This window comes from Eptesicus fuscus, chromosome 10, assembly GCF_027574615.1.
Source record: "Eptesicus fuscus isolate TK198812 chromosome 10, DD_ASM_mEF_20220401, whole genome shotgun sequence".
Classification (NCBI taxonomy): domain Eukaryota; kingdom Metazoa; phylum Chordata; class Mammalia; order Chiroptera; family Vespertilionidae; genus Eptesicus; species Eptesicus fuscus.
Window position 1 is genome coordinate 57,463,593 of NC_072482.1, and position 26,236 is coordinate 57,489,828.

The following is a 26,236-nucleotide window of genomic DNA, read 5'->3' on the forward strand; positions in this document are numbered from 1 at the left end:
TCATTACCTGGGCACCAGGTCATGCAGGTCACATCAACTTCCCCCCAAAGGTTTTCCCAGCATCCAAGTTACTCTGTTCTCGGGCCAAGACAGAACCTGGGAATCAGCAGCTGCCAGTTACAAAACCAGAGAAGCTGCAGACCTGTGGCTGGAGACCCGCAGGAAGAAGGTGACGTCTCCCAGTGTGCACGCTGCTGGCAGCAAAGCACAAACGCGGCCAGTGACTCAGGCGGAACCGAACCGTAGGGAGGCATGGAAAGACCCCAGAAAGCGAAGGATGGTAACCACAAAATAATTAGATAGCACCCGTTATTACAGTTTAAGATACATAAACGTCATTGAGGATCTATCTAGTGTCTGTGCTATTATTTTATAAATACAAATACTTATGAGGGCTCCAAAATATTACAAACGATACATACTGTACATTCTGGTATGAATGTTACACTCCAGATTCATACAACAGACTTGATGTTACATTTGAACATAGATTTGGGGTGATGTATAGATCAATTTTTGCAGACCATTTTCTGAACCTTGGTCACACAGGTGAATGCTAAAATCATAGGAAGCATCTTATCTGGTGGCTTTGGCAACAAACATGTTTTTTTGGCTCTGCGTTTATGCCTCATCCAAAGACACGCTGTCTGTTTGTATACTAGTGAGTGACTTAGTCCTCCAGAGATCTTACACCGAGAGCGCTTCTCTGTCTCCTTATCTGCTGCCCGTCTCTGTGGGAGGCCCTCAGTGGCCCGGCTCCTTTTCCCCAGGCCCGCTGTCTTCCTTGGAGGGCTGCATTTAAAAACAGTTTCATGTTTCCCGTTCAGGCTAAGTGGCTCTTTAAAATCCCTAATCTTGAGGTCAGTCTTCTTATCCATGACAGGATGCATGTGCACACGCTTACACACACACACATTTGAATAAAAACAGTTAATGACTTCCTATCACCTGATTTCAGCAGTGTGCTTTTAAAAATCTTTGTTCCCAGCACAGAAAGTAACCTCCCAACACGTCCAGGCTGAGCATTAGAGACGACCCCTCCCGTCCGAGGGGACAACATGAGACAAACCTCAAGGTGGTTGGGGTCCGGGATCCCAAGGCCAAGGTTCTGTGCGCCCACAGAACATGAAAGCGCGGCCTCAGCAGAATCTACAACTACTTTCTCCATAGGGAGGACGTGACATCGAATGACTCTGTGGGCTGACTCTGTAATTACTCTTATGCACATGTGACCTCAATGGTCTACTCGGCCTGATCCAACAGGAAAGGGGAGCAGTATTAACACCATCCCCTCACAGCCACACGTGTGAGCTCAGGCACAGACATGTATAGTCCAACCCAATATATCTTTACGTCTTAAAGCCACGGCTCAGCCGTTCACCTTTGCTTCATTTCCCCAAAAACAAATCTCTAAGGTGGCGCCGGAGAGAGGCTAGTGGAGCAGAGTGCAGTCTGCCTTTCTGTTGGGATGTGGATGCGCCAACCCTGGAGAGAGCTGCTAGGAGCTGGAGTCCCAGTCTGTGCAAATGTTCTCAGTGATGACCCGGCATGTAAACATACTCAAGCGAAATGACTAAAATAATTGGCTTTAATTTTTAAAAAAGGACCTAGGAAAATGACAGGGTAGCTTATTTACCTTCTCTAACAGCTATCAGTCCTTGGCAAGAGGTGCTTCTTTTGGCTCAACTCATCTGAAAATAGTTCCATTTGGAACTTTCCTTAGCCGGTTACTATATACTAACTATAACAGGGCGCCGACTCAATGCTGGTTCTAGGACAGGGTCGGCAAACTGCGGCTCGCGAGCCACAAGCGGCTCTTTGGCCCCTTGAGTGTGGCTCTTCCACAAAATACCATGTGCCCTAATTAAGTTAACAATGGACCTACCTATATAGTTTAAATTTAAAAAATTAGGCTCTCAAAAGAAATTTCAGTCGTTGTACTGTTGATATTTGGCTCTGTTGACTAATGAGTTTGCCGACCACTGTTCTAGGGGGTGAAACAAAACAAACATCGATGGGTATGAAGCCGCACAGCCGGTCAACGGACTCCGCCCAACTGGGTGCCACAATCACACCCACCAGACTGACCGTGAGTCAAGCCAGCTCCTCATTCCCCACCAGCCGAACACCACCGTGTCCTAAAACGCGGTTCTGGTGGAAAGGAGAGTGGAATCAAAGCCCTCACAGCAATAGCCAGGCTGGGCATCCATGGCACGGCCCGTGGCCGAGCCCCTGCCCCACAGTACTGGGTGTCTGTTAAAGAGGCATTTACAGCTGGAAGGACAACCTGAAACTTCAGAATCCAGACCAAAGGATGAAGTGGCTCTGGGCCACTTGCTCGGCCACCTGACTCTCCTCTCCTCTCCGCCCCAAGTGAAGTGTTTCCACACCAGATGTGTGGGTGAGATGGCTCCGAACCCCAGGTGCGTGGCTGAAGGCTGACACCAGGCTCAGAACCACTTCCATCTGTTATCTTTCCAGCTTTAGGTTTCAGGACTAATGTATGACTAGCATAATACAAGGGTAATGTGAGCGAAGCCTGAGGCTTTGTTCATTATCAAACTATCTATACACCGACCACGGAAGGCAATCTAGTGGGGTAATGTGTCTGGCCTGGTAGAAAAATAAACACCAGTCGAATCACATCTTTAAAATTTTCCATCTAAAAAGTCAATTGAGCTAAGCCTGAGATTCCCTGCTTTTTAATGCTATTGCAATCTCCATTTCAAACTTGCATTGTGTGTTAAAGCTATCGAATAGACAACGCCATCGCCATGATAGAGAAAAAACTGCCTGTGAGCAAGATGAACCACAGCCTTGGAAAGTAAGTGGAAAGGCATTTGAATGGACAGAACACTAAGACTTTTAAAGTTAAAATGATAGTGTATCTAGAAAATACTGTGAAAATATGTATCTCAAAATAGAACTAGGTTTAGTCAGAAGGCTCAGGAAAGCAACCACTTAAAAAGCTGACCAATAACTAAGAGAGCTAAAATAGCCTTCCCACTTTTGACTCTTCCTCACTTTTCTGCCCTCAGACTGTACCGTCCGGATGCCCTAAAGCGGAATAATCTAAGAGCAGTGATAAAGTGCTGGTATTTTTCAGGATCTCTTCAAGACAATTTCCATCTCGGTAACTCGGCTCTTCTCTCTGATCAAGGCAACTCACGGACTTTAAATGTTTTTGGTGACACGGGTTCAAAGACTTCGTCATCATCTTCCACCCCTTCTTCTATCGGTTTCATCTTGGCCGAGGCTCGCTGGTGTGGGGAGGACACATCTGTCAGAGACACAGAAAGGAAAGCCACTTAACGTGCAGCCTGTCCTGACGCTAGCGTGATGCACCAGTTTCAAACTCCAACCCGAAAACAAAACCCCCTGGGAATCCATCGCTGGTCCCACGAATGGAGTTTCCCTTAACACTATATTTTCAATCCAGCATTTCAATAAAACCAAGTCAGGATGTGGAACACATTCCACGAGGGGTGCTTGTATAATGAGCTTCTCAAACATACCTGTCCCTAGTGGGTTGCCCTAAAGTCTGTTTAGGAATCAGAATGCTCCTCCATGAATATCAGACATGGTGACTGGAATCGCTGGAAAGCTGAATGAACTCCTGATTTCCCTAAAGTATGGTTTTATTCTAAAACTATAGACCCTTATACCACCTGTAGCACTCCCTAAAAGAACAGTTCTTGCCACCAACTGTCCAGCCACGCTCTGGACTGACATGGAGATGGAGAGCGGGGGACAGTGGGGCAGGAAGAGGGTTCAGGCATGCAGGGGGAAGAGCCAGGTGGAGGAAATACAATCCCAAGTAGCAAGGCACCCCAGGGCCTTATAGGATGCCATTTAATCAAGGGAACCAAGCAGTGAATGATCCATGCATCCAGTCCCTGGTTCATTCACCCATTTACCAAAAGCATGTCCCATATATGGACACCATGACTGATGTAGAAAAAAAAAATATTGTCTGAAAGTAAGAGAACATATTGTAAATAGATGCAGAGACTCCGTGAGGTGCCTCATGAGCAGCTCACGTGACATCATAAGCACAGACTCCCCTCCACTCAGTTCCCACATTCAATGTCAGGATCCACTGTGTCAGGGTCCATCTGCCCACCCACACCTGTGCACATTCTTGCTTCCCCCTAGCAGGACAGAGTGGTATTCAGCAAATGCTGAACTCGGGCTGGGTGTAAAGTTGATGATGGAAGAACAATGGGTGAAACCAGACTCTTCAAATGTTCGCTGTACAGCAAAGGCAAGTAGCAGGATCTTATAAAGATAGGAATCAGAATGCCTACAAGAAATGTATACTGATCAGCTGTTCAACCTTGACAAGCGTCAGCAGCAGCCAGCAGGGCCGGCCAGCCCTGAGAGCAGGCTGCTGTCAGCGAGGAGGGTCAGGGACCAGCAGGGGGCCCCAAGGCACAGAGGCAGGCGGCCTGCACAGTGCTCAAGACCAGAGGCTCAGGAAACAAGTCCAGGGTCAAGTCCCCGCCCTGCTGCTTCCTGCTGTGTGCCTTGTGCTCCATTACTGTGCCTCTCCAGGTCTCAGCTGCGCTATCTGTCGAAAGGAGACATTCACAGGACCTGCCTTCTGGGGTTGTTGGGAGGATTAAACAAAAATCTGCTTAGCAGGGTGCTGGGCACATAGACTATGTTATTTCTTATTGACGACAGAGTCACTGCCATACACCCGGGGAAGTGCTACTACCAACAGCCACATCTTCCAACATAGAAAGGTCATCATTGTGCAGGCCCTGGCTCTGGTATAGTTTATGTGTTTGATGTACACACACAGAAATTGTTCACTTTCAAACATTTACAATCAATTAAAATGCTGAGCTTCTGGAAAGACAACTACTGACCGACGGTAGGAAAGAATCCTGTATCAAAGTCCCAAGAACGAACTTCTGTCACAGAGCACAAGGGCTCTGTGTCCTTTTTGGCACAGGTGATACCAAACACAACCTCCAATTTGCAGGTCTGCTCAAGCGGCAATGAGTACACACACACACACATTCTGTGTGACCTTGGGCAAATTACTTCACTTCTCTGTGCCTTGATTGTCCTGTCAGCAAAATAGAAATAATCATAATATCTACTTCATACGCTGTTTGGATGAGTAAGCGTCTTTCATATTTGTAAAGTTCTTACTCAAATCAGTACGTGGGGTATGATAACACTTTGTAAGTCAATCAAACCAGTGTATTAATATGGTCTTCGGAGGACAATAGCCTGAAGAATTAGAAAACTGGTTAAAGTTCATCATTGCCCATAAGGATGGCAAAGAAAGGAAATGGGACTAGTGCTTGAATAGAGGTTTGTGCTTCTCAGTCTAAACTGGCCTGAGTGCAGTCCAGTTGTTTTGTGTGTGTGGGTTTTTTTTCTACCAGTAGCCATGGCTTCCATCATATTTCTAGCCTCAAGTTATGACTGAGTCTCATGAAATATTAACTTAGGCTGAGTATTTGCAATCAGACAAAACCCTCAGAACAAACAAGATAGCATGTCTAAGAGCATTAAGCTAAATCAATAATGTAGAGCATTCAGACATAACTGTATGCTACACATAACAGAAACACGTCCAGTTTATTTTGGTTGGGGAAGTGAGACCAATTGATCTCTACTTTTTAAGCCCATCTATCAAACCGGGGGTGACGATCTACGGTATCCTGAGGCTGCAATCGACATTGGGGACAAAATGTTCTGACCCTCCCACTACGTGCCTAATCGCTGCATTTCCCCACTGAGAGAAAGTGAAGAGAGGGCCCAAAACAACGGAAATGGCCTAGTGAGAACTTTCCCAGAACTCTCAGTTTCTCTGTGAAAGAACGTATTCTGTTCCCAATCTATTTGCCTGGGAAAAGAAGGGCTGTGGTGGGTTACTCTCTATAACATTACAAGGCAGTCAGGCAAGTCACCCACAGTCCTGGGCTGGCATCCAGGGGTCTCCAGAGAGAGCCTCCTTCCCTTCTAGTCCACGCCCTGGCAAGCTCACTGACCCCCAACTCCAACCCATCCCTCTCTTCTTCTCCTCGTGCTTTTCTCTCCACCTGGAATGGTCTCTCCACTCCCATCCCTTCCCACCAAATTCCTATCCAGGCCTCAAGATGGAGTTCAAACCCAACTCCTTCACTTGTAGTCTTCCCTAATTCCTTCTGTGAGGGATTCTATTCTCCTCCAAATAACCACAGCCCTTCCACATTCTGCACCACGCTGTGGTCCTACAGACAGACATCTCTCCCTTCCTGGAAAACAACATGCGAAGGGCTGTGACCACACCCCCCCCCCTCTCCTGCAGGCTCGCAGTGCACCCCACACATAGCCAGGTCCTTGATAACTAGTTAGTACGTGAAAAATACCTTCCTCCGAGACTCAGCCTTCAGAAAGCTGATTCTGAGGACGTGGAAGAGACACAAGGCCATCACATTTCATCTCTGATGAGTCAAAACCGCACAACCCCCCCCCCCCCATATGGGGCACAGCAGCATTCAAGCGTCAGCAGGTCTTGGGCTTACAGTAAGCCCTCACTATGGAAAGGGACTGTTATCAGCACATATATTCTGTGTCAAGTTTCAAAGGAAATCACTTTCAAATAATTGGCTGATTTGACAGTGCTTACAGCAAAGAGTATTGGCCGCTGCGTAAGCATCAATAAGGTACCTACAACCAAGTTTTCATCCAATCAGCCAACCAAATCTCTGAGCAACTGAAGGGTTAAATGTTGGGGAAATAAAAAACAAATCAGACATAGTCTCTGACTCTCTTGTTTGTCAACACACTTTTCAGAGTAATTCATTCTCCTCCCATCCCTACTAATATTTCTATTTTATACCCAGAAGCTGAACCTGAACAAACTGTGAAAGCAAACAGAGCGGGGAACTGCCGTGGGCGAATGCCTTTCTCACCTGGGAATGAGCCAGGTGGAAACACATCTGGCAGAATAAGCCAGATGGCCCTAACAGCCCCACGAGAGTGCATTTTTCTGCTGAAGCTCTTTTCTCATGGAAAGCACTAGATGCACGTTCATTTCAGGCTTTGTGGCTGGGTTAGAGCCCACGAGTCCCCAGGTCCCAGTTCCCACAACTGTGCCGGTTGCTCTCTCCCCACCGGCAGATGCACCTGAAGTTTTACAACAGAAACTCGGTCTCACTGTAACTGCCAGAAGCAACCCAGCGCCAGCTGGGGGCCTGAGCCCTTGATAGGAATCACGGTCGCAGCGAGTGCCCACACTCTGTATCAACTGGTTAGCCCGGGCCTCCTGCACCACCGCGGGCCAAGGAGGGCGTTCACCTGGCCCACCTGTCACTGTCACAGCCAGAAGAACGCAGGCTTCCAGGAGCAAGAGCAAGGAGCTCACCTGGCCCATAGACCCGGTGCTCTCCAGCCTCAGCAGGACCCTGTGCTTCAGTGGGAAGAAAGAGCCCATCGCTACGCAGCTAGAAATCATTATTTTGTCCACTAAAAAGTCCAAACCCAATATGGAGTGTGGAGAGAGAGGGGGGAAGAGAGAGAGAGAGAGAGAGAGAGAGAGAGAGAGAGAGAGAGAATATACTGTGCTCTAAGGGAACGATCTTACATTTCACAAGCTGAACATTATTAAATTCTTTCTGCAAGTTTGCCTGCCTTTTTCATTAATTTTAGGCACTGATGCGTCATCAGACATTTGCCCAGAAGGCCTTCTATCTTTCCTAGATGTGAGAGCATGAGGAGGGGGGAAGAAATTGAGCTTATCTTTCGTTAAGTGCTTTTCCAATGACTTTTGCCCCTCCAGGACATTGCTATGAGTTCATGACCTCAGTGTAATATTGTTACTTTTCATTTGTTTCAAATTCGAGAAAGCAAATACGTCCATAGCCATACATTTTTCAGAAGACCGAGTTTTATCTTCTATTACACCCACTTTTACAGTTGGGAGACAAAAGTGGTAAACTCTCTCCTTTGGTACTTATTATAATGAAAAAGAGATAATTAGCATTATTTTGTTGCTATTAGCTATAATCACCTTCCAGTTGGCTCAGGCCGCCCAGTAACATAGTTTATTATACAAGTACGTAAAGCAAATAGTCTCAGGCTGAACTGTGATCCAAACTTATCTGGTGTGAAATTGTTAAACAGATACTCGGGAGTTGCTGTTGCTGGCGGGAGTTCCATGTGACACCAGGAAGAAAAGTAACTTCTGCCCAAAAGACTCCATGGCCCTCCCACGGTACCAGTGCGCCCAGAAGGCACAGCCAGCGGGGCAGTCCACCGCGTTCCCCGTGGGCTCAGGTGAGAAGGGGAACTGAAGCACCAGGCAGCCATTCTAAGGGTAAGGAAGAAAAGCTCAACCTCAAATGTGGAAGGCTGAGACTCTGAAGAGCCCTGAACCGAACCTGGACACCTGCACTAGTGCCAGAGCACAGGAGGGACGACACCACGGACACCCACAGGGGACTGGGGTCCGAGAAGCCGTCTTTCCTCACAGACCTGTTCACACGGCAACTAGTATCCGATCCTAGTTGAAGGAGACAAGCCTGCTGTCAAGACTCTGCAGGGCCCGGCCAGTGTGGCTCAGTGGTTGAGCATTGATCAACCTATGAACCAAGAGGGCACAGTTCGATTCCTGCTCAGGGCACATGCCCAGGTTGCAGGCTCAACCCCCCCGTGGGGGACATGCAGGAGGCAGCTGATCAGTGATTCTCTCTCATCATTGATGTTTCTATCTCTCTCTTCCTCTCTGAAATCAATAAAAAAATATATTTAAAAAAAAAGGCCCCAGAGGGGTTTTTGCAAAGTACAAGTTGGCCCTGGGTCTCTGTGGAGGGTGGGCTCAGGCTGTCCCACCAGCCCCTCTTGTCTTTCTGAGGCCCCAAAAGAACTACAGTACCATATTTTTCTGTGTATAAGACGCCCCCATGTATAAGACGCCCCCCACTTTTCCAACCCAAAATTAAGAAATCAATATTTTAAACATTTTGCTGGTTTTCTTCTTAAGGCCTTCTTCTTTTTAGGCATCTTAAGGAGTTGTTCTTCCTGTTTTCTCCACTGTCTGATCATACACTCAGTGGGAGGAGGTCCAAATTGTCTCTCTGCAGCTCTATTTCCATGCTCTTTTGCATAGCTGATTACGTTCAGTTTGAATTTTACAGAGTAAGATAATCGCGTACTGGTATTTATCTTTTTATTTTTTGACATCTTTATGGGCTCAGAACGCTCCAGTCCCTGTTGCATCTGTGCATTCTCCACCTCCAATTACGGCATCAGTTGATGTCAGTAACAATAAGGCTTGTGATTGGAGAAGGCCTGTTTGACAAGGTATGGGCAGCCACACCCTCTCCTCCCCTCCCCCCACACCCCCGCGGCTCCCTCCTCGGCTGACTTCCGTGTATAAGATGCCCCTCGATTTTCGGTCTAATGATTTCAGAAAAAAAATAGCATCGTATACACGGAAAGATATGGTAAGTCACAGGGATGTAAGTTACAGCATAGAGAATATAGTCAATAATACTGTAATAACTATGTGTGGTGTCAGGTGGGTGCTAGTGTTATCCGGGGGATCACCTCGAAAGTTATATAAATGACTAACACTGTGCTGTATACTTGAAACTAATATAATATTCAATGTTAACTATACTTGAAAAAAAAAAAAAAAAGAGAACCACAGGAAGCTTTTGATACATGGACCAGGAAGGTCATACGGAACAGTCAAAATCCCGATGTGGAGTAATAAAAGATTGGGTAAGAGAAACTGCCTTTCACAGAATTCTGTCCTTATTAAGCTTATTTCTATTGCAGTGTGCTTCTTATTGTTAGGCCTTAGAGCCTCTCCTAGCAGGCAAAGTAAAAGACATATTTGTTGTTCTTAAATACAGAGTGAAGGTCATCTCTGCTCTAGGGAATAAATAAGCGATGTCAAGTTTGATCTTCAGATAAATACAGTACCATGATATGAAGTTTGTCCAGCGCCATTTCTCTCTGCTTCAGAAACACACTTATTAAAAAGGAGCAACCCCTCTGTAAACCATTCAATGTAATGCATGATTTCCCCATCTCCTCTGTTATTTTAATGACATTTTCTTTATCCCTTTCAAGGTGTTCTTTTTATTATCTTTGACCATCTGGCCAACTGCTTTAGCAAGCAATTAAAGACCATACAGGGCTTCAGAATTTTAGTTATTGTATACAATTTCTGATGAATGGGGCTGGGGAAGGATTTAATGGCTTCTTTGCTAGAAAGATTATCATCCATTTTTCTGCCTTTGACTCCTTATAGTGGAAAATTTTTTTAATTAAAAAAATTTTTAGTGAGGTCATAAGGTATTTTTAAATAAAAAATTAAGTTTGATTGAAGCTTTCTGAACAATAATGCTAAAGCGCAGGTATGGCCTTTGTACTTCACTTCTCTTCGAGGGACTCAGCACCAGCAAGGAAGTGTTTGAGTCAGGGCAAATGGGCAGGGTGGAGGAAGTCAGTGGCTCCCATGAGGAGGTTTTCTGTGGCCCAAAGAGGCATCCCCAGGCCAATTCCTGACTACTCAGAGGGGCGGTCAGGGCCCTGAGCTGCACATCACAGGGCTGAGCAGCCAAGGAATGGCGAAAGTCCTGCAGCCCCTTCCTGCCCCGAAGGAAAAGATACAGGGCTGCAGAGACAGCAGACCTGGGAAGCTGGTCCCGATGGCAGCTGAGCAACAGAGCAGAGAATCGCCAGTCCGGGGAGAGGGAGCAGGAGGGGAGACTGTGAGAAAGGTCTCCAGCCAAAGGGAGTGGGCACTGATGAACTGAGAAAGTGAAGATGTAAGATAAGAAGATGAAAGGATAAGGAAAACGAAGGGCAACCGAGGATACCCACAAAAACAGAAAGCACTATGAAAAGGCATGATTCAAATAGGAACCAACCACTCGGAGATTTTAGTTGAGAAGTGAAAGGGATTTCACCTAAAAGAATGATAAGAAGCTAGAAGTTACTGGGGATATAGTGACTCAGGTGGCCACACAAGCAAAGCAATAAAAACAAAGTTTAGGGGAAAAAGGAGGGTAAAATAGGGAGCAAACTGTGGCATGATTTCTGTGTTGTGCACAGATCCATGCATCCTTGACATTAGGAACCTTGGCACGGGACAAGAGTCATGACATTGAAACCAAAAAGAGAGAAATGTAGTCACAGCCAATTATTTGGTTTTGAATAAAGCATAATAACGTCAACACTTTTTATTCGCTTTCACACCTTCAGAACAACCCATAGACAAAGGAAGACCTACTTACAGTTAGTTACCAAAGCACAGAGTATTAGTGCCACTGAACTACTGTACACTCAAAAATGGATAAGATGGTAAACTTTATGTTATGAGTATTTTATCATATTTTCTAAAACACTGAAAAAAGAAGAGAGAACAGAATGCATATGCCACTGACCTTGATTGTTTAAGAGTTAAAGAAGAGCCCACAACAGTATGAAGGTAGAAGGGGGAAAGAATAAGAAAGGGTAGTGATACGAATGCTTTCCCCTTTAACTTCAACACTTCTTTGTTTCGGGGATAGCCCAGCAGCCCTGGCCAGGCCTTTGAACCTCCCTCAGCTGCACGGCATCTCGGCAGTGAGGGTGCTGCGTGGTGGGTCTGAGGCCTGCTCCTGGCTCCTCCTCCCTGTCCCTGCGCCTGATCACATCTCCTCTCCAGCTGTCCGCATGAAAGCGTGTTGTTTGTAAGTCCACAGTCGTTCGCAGGGAGAATGAAATGCAAATGGAGTTGAACAGACTAGTTCATGGAACCAGTCTTGAAACGAACAATTGGCTGTTTGCATCTTCCCAGGTAAATAAATAGATAAGAGAGCCGAGAGAAGGTCCTTATGTCAGATACGTTGCTAGTGTTTGTGGACAAGAATGCTCACCGGATGCAAGCTAACCTGACTGAAAGCATATTTGGGCAACTAGGTCATATGGAATTAGTAGACGTACAAAGCACCATTTTGACATTAATAACACAAAACACCAGAAAAGGTTTTATTTGTCAGTAAGAGATATCTCTCTAAATATTTCATAGTTGTCTTTTAAATAATCATAAGTGTTAAGTATAATTCTGGGGGAAAAATGGTTTAAACCTTTAAAGATGGTTTAAACCTTTAAAAGTTGAGTTCCATCATCAGGAGTATACTGCCTGTATTGCCTCAGGGTTAAAAAAAACAACAACAAGCAAGCAGCAAGCCAAACAATAGATTATTTAACCCCAATTAACTAAAATAAAGTTCTGCAACTTTAAAGGAAACACAATATGTCCTCCTGTTGCCATGACAATGCCTGTGTTCATCACCAGTTATCAGTGACGAAGTGCCAATGACAATCTGTGTGTGTGTGTGTGTTACACATTACATGTGGGGAGCAAACCTCATAAGGCAGAGAAGATGACAAGGCACCTGAGGAGCACCTTGGCCCAGGAGCAGAGAGAAGCAAGCTCATATCCCCGCGAGGGCATTAAATCCTCTCACACGTTCTGAGCACCTTCTTCCTTCTGGTCTTTTTATGAACACAAGGTTAAAAAGCCTGGCCAGCCGAAACCGGTTTGGCTCCGTGGATAGAGCGTTAGCCTGTGGACTCAAGGGTCCCAGGTTCGATTCCGGTCAAGGGCATGTACCTTGGTTGCGGGCACATCCCCAGTAGGGGGTGTGCAAGAGGCAGCTGATCGATGTTTCTCTCTCATCGATGTTTCTAACTCTCTATCCCTCTCTCTTCCTCTCTGTAAAGAATCAATAAAATATATTTAAAAAAGAAAAGAAACCGGACATGTTTAAAAAAAAAAAAAAAAAAAAAAAAGCCTGGCCAAGGCTCCCGGGCTAGCCCATGAAACTCCAGTACAGGAAGCAAGAAGAGTTCAGTGGATTCTGAGCTACTGAATAAACAGGGAGAGACCATCCTTTTCCTGGGCTATCTGGTTACTCCACTTTCTCCCCTTTAAACGAGAATGTGATGTGAAACTCTGTGTTGTAGAGAGCAGAGATCTTGCTCCGGATTCAGCATCACGCGAGGTTGTAAAACAGAGCACAGCGTAAGAAATGGGCCAGCAGAAATTCCTCTGAAATGGTTCACCTAACGTGTCCCTTCACCTGTTTCTGAACGGCAGTTCTGTTACACTGAACATGTGCTGTGTACCGCTATGAAGTGTGTGTGTGTAGTGTTATATCCCATACGGGGCAAGATGTCTAAATAGCACCTTCACCAGAACCTCTGCCAGCCCCTCGATCACCTACCAGTGGACAGGAAATACAAGGAACATCGTGATCACCACCAGGAGGAAGCAATCAACAAAATTCCAAAAGTAGGGAACCCTATGGCCTAGCTGCTAAAGGTGTCGTTCAGGACCGGACACACTGGCATCACGTGGTATCTGTTAACCAGGTGGACTCCCAGGCCCCACCCCTGTCTGCCCATCTGCATTAGAAGCATCAACAAGATCTCCACCTGATTCATATGCTCCTTCGTGTTTAAGAATCAATGTTCTGCCCTGGCTGGTGTGGCTCAGTTGGTGGGAGTACTGTCCTGTGCACCGAAAGATTCTGGGTTTGATTCCTGGTCAGGACACACACCTAGGTGGCGGATTCAAACCCTGGCCCTGGTTAGGGCATGTGGGGAGGTAACTGATTGATGTTTCTCTCTCATATTGATGTGTCTCTCTCTCTCCCTCTCCCTTCTTCCCTCCCCTCTAAAAATCAGTGAAAGTGTCCTCAGGTAAGGGTTAAAAAAAAAAGAATCAATGGTCTATAGGACAAACAAAAAACCCAAAACAAAACAAAAATGCAGAAACACACAGAGAGAGAGAGACAGACAAAGATAAAAGGGAAGCTCAGAGATGAAGAGACTTTAGGGATGTTATCAACCAAATGCCAAGGGTACATGCTGATCCTGATTTGAAATAATTATGAGAAGTGTTCATGTGCATTTTAATGTTTAGATCTACTACTTTATTTGAGTTAATGACTAAATGGAATGTAAAAGTTGTTTAATTAGGAAAAATATATGAAATACGCTTAGTTTTTAGAGAGTAGCATTGCTTGTAATTCTGGGAGTACATGCGAGGCAAAGTGAAAGCTAACCAAAAGCTGAAAGTCTGAAGAATACAAATGGTTAATTTTAAATGTTCCTATTAGAACCCTCATACAAAGAATATGGTGAAAATGTCATCGCGATGGAAATTAACCAGTCCAGGGACACTTATTTGCAGCACTGTTTGGTTAAAATGAAGGGTGGGAGGGTGGGAGGTTTCTCCAAAGAAGCAGGTTGGAGGGGAAGATGTGGCTCTGGGCAAGCGCCACCTTCTAGGGGACTCGCCTGCAGAGGGGTGAAAAATAGCAGCTGCTGAGCCTCCTGGCAGGTTCAAATGCAAGAACAGGGTGAAAGTGACCTCTAAACTATAAAGGGCTAATCAAATGGTATATGCATTTTTCTTTTCTTTTTAATACACAGAGACAATACGCTTTAACAGCACGGGCTTTTGGAATCAGACAGGATACCTAGGTTTGCAATCCAGCACCTCTCCTCACCCCCAATGAGGCGAATAAACATCTCATAGTTCCCATTTCCTCACCTGTAAAGTGAAACAATACTCACTGTGATAGATCGTGTTATTGTCAAAATGCCTGCTTTCCCTCCCTCCTGCAGGAGGATTCAAGATCCATCCACTAATGGTGGTTCTGGCCAAATGACTTCTCTGGTCCAGAGAACATGAGCGGAAGTGGCAGAGCTGCAAGAGCCATGGCATGATTCTGCCCCACTGTCTGCCCTCTGCCGTGAGTGGCAGTGACCCAAACAGTGACTGCTCCTTCCACATCCCGGCGTGAGCTGGACACGGGCCTGGAGCAGCTCTCAATGTGCACGTGAGCAAGAAAGCAGCCTCTTCCTCACAGAGATCTGGGGACCGCCTGTTAGTGCCTCATCATCTAGCAAACACCAATCTACCTCCCTCTGTGCCGGAGTCCAGTGCCTCGTCCATGTGGTTAGGTACAGGGAGTACCTGAAAAACACTAGCTGCTGTTGTCAACTGACGTTTGTTCCCTTCTCTCCGTTAGCATTTTGAGAGCAGCTACCAGGCTGTTCATTTGCACATCAGAAACTCGAATAATAAGAGCTTAGTCACTGGTTTTAGGGACCTACCATTTACTAAGACCTAACACATGCTCAAAATATGATAAATTTTGTTATTTCAGCCTAGCAGTCCTAGGAGATTGGTTCTGCATTCTGTTTTACAGGGAATGTAATTTGTAATGGAAAAGTAGGAGGCATATTGGTGGGAATGGCAAATGAAAAAACGACAGCCTTCAGCAGTTCTGAGCTAACATGTAAGAGACACAGGAACTAACCAGTTTTTAATGAATTATATGATAGAATTAGTAATTCATAATTTGTGTCAGTGTTGTGCTCAAGTCCTAACGTCTTTCATTAAAACCGCAGGAGGGAAGCCAAGAGATTCAGAACGAGGACTGGTCAAAGGGAGCAGGCATGAACGAGGATGTGCTGTGTAATTCACACACACACTCAAAAATATGCATGCATAGGTAGCTGGACGCGTTGGTAACAATATGTGAGATCTTGCATAATAAATCTGAGGCTAAATAATTAAATAAACAACATAAGCAGGTTGCACACATTTCCTTCCTTCCTTCCTTCCTTCCTTCCTTCCTTCCTTCCTTCCTTCCTTCCTTCCTTCCTTCTTTTTTGTACAGCAAAGTACTAAAGTCTAGTTAGACAAGGGAACGAGGAAATGAGAAGTGAAAATGTGACTCTGCTCTGAAGGGCAGCACACTTCTCCACAGACACTGAAGCCTGAATTAGCCCTGCAGGAGTGACTGCATTACACTCATGGTTTACTGCAGGGAAGAGGGAAGGAAACGGAGCAGGAGTTGTGACCAGATATGACAGTTCATGTCGGATTAGAAAGGTCATGGGACTTCCCACAAGGCCCACAGCTAATAATTATTAGAGCAAGAACGAGGTTTGTATGCACCTGTGTGAGCCATCCACTGAACACCAGAAAACAGGTTTCCAGAGGCGAGTCCAGTACAGATGTTAATCTTGAAAACATGTTTTAATTCTATTTAAACAACATACTGTACATAAGCTTTCCCCCCCTAAAATGTTTTTTATCCCCAAAATATTTAGATTATACAATAAAATACTACAGAAAAGCAAAACTGATTTTAAGACAACAAATGCTCATGCTATATACCACTGGTTCTCGGTGCTTCGTAAGCAAGACTGTAGAACTAAACAAAAGTAAGAACTACAAAAACAAGTTATTTTACAGGAAAAATAATCCACATACAAATATTTAACTTTCTGCTGACCTTTCGTAGTAATCAATCACTACACATGTAACTAAGATGGGTCCATTTGAAAATGCTTCTTGAGCACCAAAAGGTTTCAGTACATGTGACATGCTAGTAGGCTGCAGGCTTTGGTTAACCGCAGTGACTTTCAAAAAGTAACTTTAGAATAAAACACAATCATTTCCAATTTCTTGTTTGTGTTGCTCCTGAAATCTCCTTTAGGTCCACAAAGTATTTCCATGCCTAGACTTTACTTTGGAAGCTTACACCAATTATATGACCTTGCCAATCCTTTGTCCGTTTAAACTATAGTTAAAATCCTTAATCCAATTTATCCAAAGCATCCAAAGTTACTCATTTATACAAACACTTAGGATTGCCGAATGTTCATCTATATTTACCTAAAAGTTACTCTGGATTAACACACATTTGGAAATAGTAATAGTTTTTAGTTTATGCAATGGGAGACTTTGTCTTTTTGCTGTTTCACATGAATTTGTTCAAAGTTCTTTTACTACCATTCTTGGAATAATGTGTAAATTAATTTTAAGCATTTAATTCTTAAAATAATCTAGCTTCTCTCATTTTACTTACTCATCTTCAATATCTGTGTCATCAGTTGTACTTAAGATGTCTTAAAACAGTCTAAACTATGGAGAGATCTTGCAAAACGTACTGCTTGGTGGTGTGTGAATGAGTAACTCACAGGGGCGTTGAGCGGCCTCCTTCATCTTCAGGGATATTCCATTACCCGGTCGCACACTGAGATAACCAGCCAGCAGTAAAACACCCAGCAGTTGCTTGCTAGTGTTTTTAACACATGGCTGGATCTAAGCTTTTACCAGGACTAAAATCATGAAAACAACAAAGCCGAAAACCCAGCAAACCATAAGGACCCTTTCCCATTATTCCAGTGAACCAGTATTTTAAAAAGTAGGTGCCAAAAGCAGTGAACACGTCCTGAAACAGAAATAAGAGATCTGAAGTTGGATTTTAGCTGATATTATTAAAATAATCAGAAAAGATCTGATCATTTTTTAATGATGCCTTTAGATTGCCAAATAGTTACTGGCAAAGTTATTTTTCTGGTCAAAGTTGTCATTTGTCTATTGCCAGTGCCATCCATCAGAGTCCTGACATGTATCTGTTTTGGGCTAACTTACGGAGAGAGGACACGCTGGGGGTGCCACGGAGGAACTGGTGTAAGCCGTCCTCGCTGTCACTGGAGCTGGCTATGCTGTTCCTCATTTCCAGCATGGAGATCTGCGTGCAGAGGCTGAGCTGGTGCTCCAACTTTTTGGCCTTCTGAAAGCAAAGTTTCAAGATTTCTGACACCTATGGGACTTAGATAGTATTCCCTATCAGTGCATTTACTTTTCCTTGGAAAAAAAAGTCTACGTGGTACAAAGTAAGTGCCCAATGAATGTCAGCTATAATTTTTATTTTCTGGCTATTACTATAGATAATACATTTAATATACTCATTAGTCTATTTATTAACCTTAAAAAAATAGTAAGCACCAACCTAATTTGATAAACAGCCTAGACAAGATGACTTAAGAGAGCACACTCCTATACTCATAGTCCCTGGAGAACAGCAGTACTTATCACAGAAACGATGTGTTCCAAGTTCTCTTCTGTGATCATTTTAATTTCCTTCTAAGTAAACGTGGGGGAACGAAGACCAAATTGCAAATCGGTGAAGATCTATATAGCTCTGAAATCCCGAACTAAACTGCTACAGGCCTCCATCCTGTACCTCTCTAGTCACGTGTGGGCTTCCGGGGAAGGAGGCTGACCAGGAGGATGTGCAGGACTGGAAGACCCCAGGGTTAAAATGCCAACCTCCTGCTCGCTGGGGTTCGTCAGCATTGCTCAGTCTGCAACCTCCCCACTGCCCTGCCCCCCGCCCCCGCCCCTGCCCCCCACTCCCTCACACCACTCATTAGGCACCTTCCTTAGACTGTTTATGAAGAAGTTAGCACCGCCTCGCCATCCATGGAGGCCCCTGACATTTGGAGACACCTCACTCCGTAATGGCAAATGTGATCATTACAAAATATGTCCTCACTCTTGAGAAATGAGTCCTGGAAGCATTCTCACTTAACTTAACATTTGACTAATTAACGGAAATTCAGGAAACTATATATTGTATTAAGTGAGGTATACCTCACTGTACATGTTTATTTAACAAAATAAACACACCCAGAAAAACTTACTTTATCATTTAAGGTGGGATCATTCAATGAGTAGAGCTTATTCGTAATGTCTTTTCCTATAAGATACCTAAATATTTCATACAGGAAGGGTTCAGATTCCAGGAAGTAAGTTAATCTTTCTCTTGACCAGCATAAAAATCTGCAGTTATCATCTGCAACAATGGTGACCTGACAATGAAGCACAGAAAGAAAAAAGTACATCTATGTATATGAATTATGACTACAGTAATTTGGGGAAGAGTCGAATAATTTAGTGGATATTATTATAGCAATGATTTATCATATTAGTTAAATTAAAATAAGATCCATACACATAAGCTTCTATAACCATATATAAAATTATGTTTAAAACTAAGCAATCTGAAGACCAAATAAAAGCATATTCTCCGAGTTTTATTGTTTCTTGAGGTCTGGGGACAGAAGAATGGCCACTGTCAACAGCACAGCCGTAGAATGTGTTTGGCCGATGTTCCAGTTGGACGTATAATTTATAGCTAAATATTTCTTTACACCATGAAGATTACCACAGAGGTTGAAGAATACACTTCAAGCCAAAAAAACAAAACAAAAAACTGAGGTAAGATTCACAAGGCCAAGTTGTACTAGTAGAGGAAAGACCTTCTCTAGCTAAGTCTGCAAACACACACTAGAGAATGAGAAAACTGACTCATGAATCAGGTTTAGGGCCTCGGCTGTAACTAACAAATATGGCCAGCAAGGGACCTTTTCTGGGTCTTTCTGTCATACTATTTACTGAGTGTGACCTTTCAAGACTGGCTCCGATCAATGTAGCCCACTGGGGACACACAGGGATCCCGCAGTTAGATCAGCACTGGGAAACCATACCCTTTCCTTAAGTCTTATGACACAGAAAAGTGGAAAAGTACTGTAGCTGCACCACAGAGAGTTCAAGTATTCCTCAAATAAATCCTTTCTCCAGAGTGAGGGAAGCTGTGTCAGGAAGCTCTTCCTCCCAGGCAGGCCCCTTTCCATCAGCTAGGACTTCTCCGCGCTTCGGTGGCACTCACAGCCCTGAATCCTAACACACCTGTCTCTCCTGAGCGCGACGACAGCAGGGACAGGGCACCTCCATGTCTGGATGTCTGTGTCCAACACAGAGTGGTGCTCAGTGCATGTTTAACATGTGAAGCAATTAGCAAATGAACACGAATACTGTTGAAGGCAGAAACCATTTTTCTACCTCAACATGAAACCCCAGGCCTATCCAGGCAGGAAATTAATAAAGGCTTGTTTACTTGATATGAAGTAGTATCTGGGCCTCACAGCAAATATTTCCAAAGGAGCTCTTTCCCCTTTGTTAGTCACAAAATTAAACCTATTTCAGAAGACAAAGGGTTATTTATGTCTACTAAGAGAGACAACGGAAAACCCAGGAGAGAAGCTGAAATCTGATCTTTACAAATCAAAGAGTTTGGCTACTTTACAAAGTAGGTCAATACTCCTAGGGAAAAAACAATTGTAATTATTTATTATCTTAAAAGTGGAAATCTCCAAAACCAAACACATTGAATTTAAGAAATGTGTGAGTAGCTCTGTGACTCCATAAGATACTAAAATCCATTAATTCTTTCAACATGTATTATTATGCATGTATGTAGTTCCAGACACTGTTCAAGGCAATGAGCTCACAATGATGAACAAGAAAGACAAGATCTTACCCTGTGAAGCTTGCATGCTAGTGAAGGAAGCTGATAGTAAATAAATGAAATATGACACCCTCAGGTGGCAATAAATATTTGACAAATGTAGAACAGGGGAAAGCGGTAGAGAATGACTAGGGAATGACAATCAAATAGAATGTCACTCAGAGTCCCAGTGTATGAATTTGTGCACCAGTGGGGTCCCTCAGCCTGGCCTGCGGGGATCAGGCCGAAACTGGCTCTCCAACATCCCCTGAGGGGTCCCAGATTGCAAGAGCACACAGGCCAGGCTGAGGGACCCCACCAGTGCACGATCCGGGGCCGGGGAGGGACTGCGGGAAGGCTCCAGGGCGTGTCCGGCCTGTCTTGCCCAGTCCTGATCCTCTTGCTCAGTCCCAATCGGCCAGACCCCAGCAGCAAGCTAACCTACTGGGTGGAGCATCTGCCCCCTGGTGGTCAGTGCTCATCATAGCTACCAGTCCAATGGTCAAACGGTCGCTTAGGCTTTTATATAGATAGATTGTACTTTTAAACATTTAAGGTGCATTTATATCTATCATATAAATTGATCCTCAAAACTGCCTTTAAGATATAACAGGTTACATTCTCCCCTATTTTTCAGATGCCAAATGAGCAGCAGCAAAAAAACGTATTCATGAACACATGTTAACTAGTGGTGGAGTGAACACTTCTGACTTTCAGCCCAGGCGTATTTTCCCACCAGGCCAAACCCTACCCAGCATGTCCAATATTCCGCCCCACCCCCCTCACCAATATTCTTCAAGATGGCCAAATAGAAAGTAATCTGGCCAAGTGGCCATAAAGTTGGCTCACAGTCCACTGGAAAGTCCCTCAAAGACCAGCTAAGCACATGTCATAAAGTTGATATTCTAGTGGAGGAAGCCAATAAGTAAAGATGTATGACCAAAAAAGATAATATTTATAGGATGAGAAGTATAAGGTCAAGCCAGTACTTGGGAGTTCCCAGAAACAGTAGGGGATTGGTAAGTAAATGCAAGGTGACTGGATAATACGCTATACCAGTAGGAATAATTAGAGAAAGGTGAGCACCAGGTACTCACGGCGGCCCAGCCAGGCACCTAAGTGCTGAAGAAAGGGTTTGGCGAGTTGAGGTGCCTTCATTTTACAAAGATGTCATCTATGACTTTGGAAAATATAATGCATGAACAGTGGGACAAGGAGTTAAAAAAGGAGTTGGAAATCATCCAGGAGAAGAAATTATATCTAGGTGATAGATAAGGCATTTCACTTCTTTCCAACCATTTTAATAACCTCATTTCCACGGAGGCAATGGTACTTATATGATACTATAATTTGCTTAGCAAATCCATTTCTTATTGATGGTTAAAAAAACTCTTTAAACATGTTAAATTATTATTAAATTTAAACTTAATAATAGTATTCGAATAATAAGCTATCACTGCAGTAAGTATGAGTGACTTACAAGTCCATAAGAGCAGGTATTAAGTCGGAAGTGGCTAGTTAATGATTTCCTGTCACAACAGTCAAGTAAAACATACTTTAATGAGGGATTTTTATAAATCAATATTGAAATATTTAAAGCTTCTGTAAAATACGTCACTTCTTGAGGTATTAGGGTATCCTCAGCAGAGCCATACTTGAGTTCTTGTGAAGAATTTTACTGAAGAAATAAAAGCAAACATGGCAATGGAAGATACGGAATCATTTCTTTCAGGTAGAGTTCAACTAAAGCATTTACAGCCAGGTTTGGTGTGATTACCTCAAGGTCCTGGGTCAGCCCCGCACCTTAGGTTCCAAGCCACTCTACACCTCACACACCGAGAAGACGATCCACAAGAACGAGGGTGTCTGAGGGAGTGGCCGAATGGGCTAGAACCAGAAACAGCAGTTTCACAGGAACTTTGGTCTGGATCAGCCACAAGCTCAGAATCTGTTTCTCAGCTCTACCACTGTGTCTATCATTATGGTTCCCCCTGTCCCTGAACAACATTTGCCGTGCAATCTCAAGGGGCAGGCAAGTCCACCTGCCTTGCTTTCATCCTATTGTATAATTCATTAGTACCACTGCCAAAGAACAAACCGAAACAAAGATGTAAAGGAAGTAGCTCCTTGTTAGAATACTTGTCACTAACAGTTCAGAGTTAGAGAAAAGTCAGATTAGCAGGTAAAGAGTACGGAGTGGAACAGTTACCACTGACCATTTCAAGTGTCCTCTGCCATAGGCACAATTAGTAAGACGCTGGCCATGGGAACATGAGACATTTTTCATTTGGGAACTTGCTTCATTAAGAGGTGATGTACTCCTACACAGATGTGCAACAGCTATTTTTACTCTTGAGTAACTGCCAATGGGAACATTTTGTACACAATCTCTCCGGAGGGCTCACTCTGATGGAGTCTGAACCAACTGTACAGGATACAGGTTGGTTGATGCTGGAGTAATTGTTATCCATTAATCAGTTAGGAAATGCTACCCCGACTCTATGCAGAGAATAGCCAACTGGTGTTTGGAAAGGCTGAATGCCTATACCCTTCACCCAGCTATGGTACCTCTATTTGGGTCATGTTCTGGAATCTTCACAGCAATTATCAGGAACATTTGTCAACTACCAAATCCCAATTCCAGACCCCAAGAAGAAAGAGAACTGTAACTACTAGTAGGAATTCGTTTTTTTGTTGTTTTTTTGGTCAATTATAAATATAATAATTTGAAGTTCAGTAGAAATGACAATGCATGTGATATCCCAGGCCTCGCAGGGGGCCATTTGCTTCTAGAAACGAAGGAGGTTCAGTTCCCAGCCTCTCTCCAAATCCCACTCTCTTCAGGATCCTGTGAGACTAAACTATTGTGTAAAAGCACTTGCTACTATACACAGAGAAATGGATGCTCTAGATAAAAGTTGGGCTTTGGAAAAAATTGTAAGGAGGTCAGAGGGAAGAAGGTGAGGAAAGAAGTGGCCCTGTTCTAGCTGTAAAGGTGGTGACTGAAGATAACAATATGAACATAAATCTCAGTGCACAGCTGACTCTCGCAAATGCAAGATGAGAGTGTAAATTGAAGGAGCTCGGGTATATAGCACTTGCTTTCTTCTGTAGCTTAAGCTCAACTGCTTGGGAACAGCTATGCAACCAGTTAGTGAACATGTCCAAGACCTCTAGTAAGAGTACATCACTTTAACAAGTTGTCCTGTTACTCAAGCCAGTTACTCGGGCAGGGTGGGAGCAGGGCATGGCTGAAACCATTGCAAAAAAGCTAAACTGTATGTCTATAATATCCTTTGGACTTTAATGAGACATGAACTAGTTTCAGTCTTCTTGAAAATCATGCCAGATTTTAAAAAATCCTCATCACAAGAAAAGATATGTAATTATTGTATGGTGATAAATGTTAACTAGACTTGTTGGAGTGTTGTTTTGCAATATATACAAATATTGAACCATTATGTTGTACACCTGAAACTAATATAATGTTATATGTCAACTATACCTCAATTTAAAATAAATTGATAAAGTAAATAAATATCCTCAAAAAACCCCATGCCAAAACATACCTGGAATTTTTCACCTTTGTGCATCTGAGTTGATCTAAATTCAGGAGAATCTATAAAGGCACAGGGGTAAATGTTATGCAGAAAATGTCCTCGATAGGAGACCTTCATTCTGATAACAGAAATTAATGTTAATAAATGCATAATATCTCACAAAATAACATGACAATCCTTAAAAATCTCCATAACCTTATGCGTTTTGATTTTATGCTAAAGTCTTAAAGACTCCACAGATGACTGACATCATTAAAAGTACTTCCCAAAGACAAATATTTATTTCAAAATAAATTTCACCAACAATAAGAAAAGGAAGACAGGTTCTAGCATTGACCCACATATGTGCCTTCCGATGGCTACCATCGCTCTGATGCCTACAGTGACCATACTCACACTCAGAAACTTTCAAGAGAGAAAGGGTGGTATTAGTGATTATTCCAGAACAATATACAGTAGGCTCTTCCTAGAAGGCTGACATTCCTAGAAGTTATATTTGTGATATTAAAAAAAAATAATCACCTCTGAAACATGCACAAGCTTCTTGGACTTGAATGCCTAATTCAAACCTACTTCAATTTTGATTCATTAACTTTAAATAAAAGGTAAAAAAAGATGAACAATGTTCACAACTGAAAATCCTGACACCAGCAAGGCTGAGAGCAGCAAATTCCAGGTAACTAAGTTATCACTCTGTAGTGTTCCAAAATGCAGCCGTGAAATGCAAGTTCCCCACCAACAAAGTCTGTCACCGCTTCCTCCATTATTGGACAACCAGGGGCCCAGTGCATGAAATTCATGCACAGGTAGGGTCCCTAGCAGCTGCTGGCTGCTGGCCGGGGCCTTCCTTCCTCAGCTGCCAGCTGCCAGCTGCCAGCTGGGGCCTTCCTTCCTACCGAGACATCCCCTGGTGGTCAGCACACGTCATAGTGAGTGATCGAACTCCCGAGGGGACACTTTGCATATTAGGCTTTTATATATGTACATATCCCCTTCCATTCACTCTCTACCCAGGGGCCATGAGAAGATCACTTACCTTCCCTTCAGGAGAATACTTAGACGGTCGTCGACTGAGGTTTTATCCTCTGCAGCATACGTCTGGCCCTTTGTCAAGGTTTGGATCATACAAAACTGTCCAGTTAATCTTCTGAACAAATCTGGAGGCACTCGGAGTGGTTCAAACAATCGCCGGTATACGCCATTGAGTTCCTTTTCAATCTTGACCTGAAATGCAGCCATGACAGATGCTGTACTAATGCAGCAATATCAAAACAGTGGCTTCTGTGGTCCAAATACCGTTTTGAGAATAAAATTGTAATGCAGACCCTCACCGTTCCGTATTTCAGTCATTGGAATCTCACACAGTGAGTGAGTGATGATATCGGTTTAGATGCTAAAAGGGCATTTTTGCAGAGAGCATATGGAGAAGATTTGCACTATTGATCACACCTCTCCCTAGCTGCTATAAAGCAACTGTGGAGGTTGTGAATGTTATTACAGCATTCACCTTCCCAATCTTAGCATTTCCTATAAACAACACAAAACCTTTTCATTTTTAGAACAATACTGTTTCACAGAAATTACACTAACTTTGAAATACTTAGCAGTAAATAAACAAAAATAGGAATCAATGTAAAAACACATTTATGAAAATACATACATTAGGTTTTTTATCTACACGTAATTATCATTCAATGCATCGATACAGGAAAACAATCACCCACAGCTGCAAACATTGCTTCTCATTTATTTATTCTGAAGCAAAGTGAAGAGTGTAAAAAGGTTTCAAGGTAGCAGTTTTATGCTAAGCTAAAATAAAATCTGTAGAATAGAGAACCCACTGGTGAGTAAGACTGGCTATTGGAGGAAGAGGAAAGCAAAATGACTCAATTGCCTCTGTTGTGAGACAACCAAGGCCCTGGTCACACCCATCTTAGGGCCCAGCATTAGTCTGGGAAAACTGGACTGCATGTCAATGAACTCTGGGATTCAAGTGATCATCCATCCCAACAAAATCTATGGCAGTCACACTATGAAGCTTATCCATCCAGATGACTACTTGTCCTGCTGTTTAATTGCAACGAAGAACCAGCATTTATATTTTTCAAAAAAGTTGGCTTATAGTCTGAGAAAAACACACAAAAGCACAGATATTAAGTGATTTACTCATTGGGAGCTGCCATCACATCAGCAACTTCTGAACCTTATGTTCAAAACTCGGGTTCCAGCAAATTCTTACATTCAGAAACTGTAATCCTCATTATTACTGTCATTTCCCTCTACTCTGGAGTGCTAGTAATGTGTTTAAAATAACTTATTCACATATATGTCCCACTTCCAGTATGTACACTAGCCAGAGTAGCACAGTAATGAACATATGAACTGAAGTCTACTGGCTCAGATTCATAATCTGCAAGTCTTAGCCCAAGCCCCAATTCCTTCATGAAGCCCTCTTAATTCTTCTCTTTGAAAGCATTCAGTCATCAAATGTTTTTTGAGCACCTACTATGT

General features: G+C 43.5%; 1 protein-coding gene across 1 annotated transcript in view; it reads right to left on the reverse strand.

Moving 5' to 3' along the window:
- Positions 1-2,653: 2,653 nt before the first annotated feature.
- The window catches only part of BVES (blood vessel epicardial substance), a 32,489-nt gene continuing 8,906 nt past the window's right edge, over positions 2,654-26,236 (reverse strand). Inside the window, exons 4-8 of the mRNA XM_054722182.1 lie at positions 24,762-24,949; positions 23,735-23,843; positions 18,520-18,687; positions 17,465-17,606; positions 2,654-3,280 (exon numbers count right to left, since the gene is read on the reverse strand). Of these exons, the coding sequence (XP_054578157.1) occupies positions 3,156-3,280; positions 17,465-17,606; positions 18,520-18,687; positions 23,735-23,843; positions 24,762-24,949 (732 nt within the window). The 3' untranslated portion in view covers positions 2,654-3,155. The remainder of the gene's footprint in view (positions 3,281-17,464; positions 17,607-18,519; positions 18,688-23,734; positions 23,844-24,761; positions 24,950-26,236) is intronic.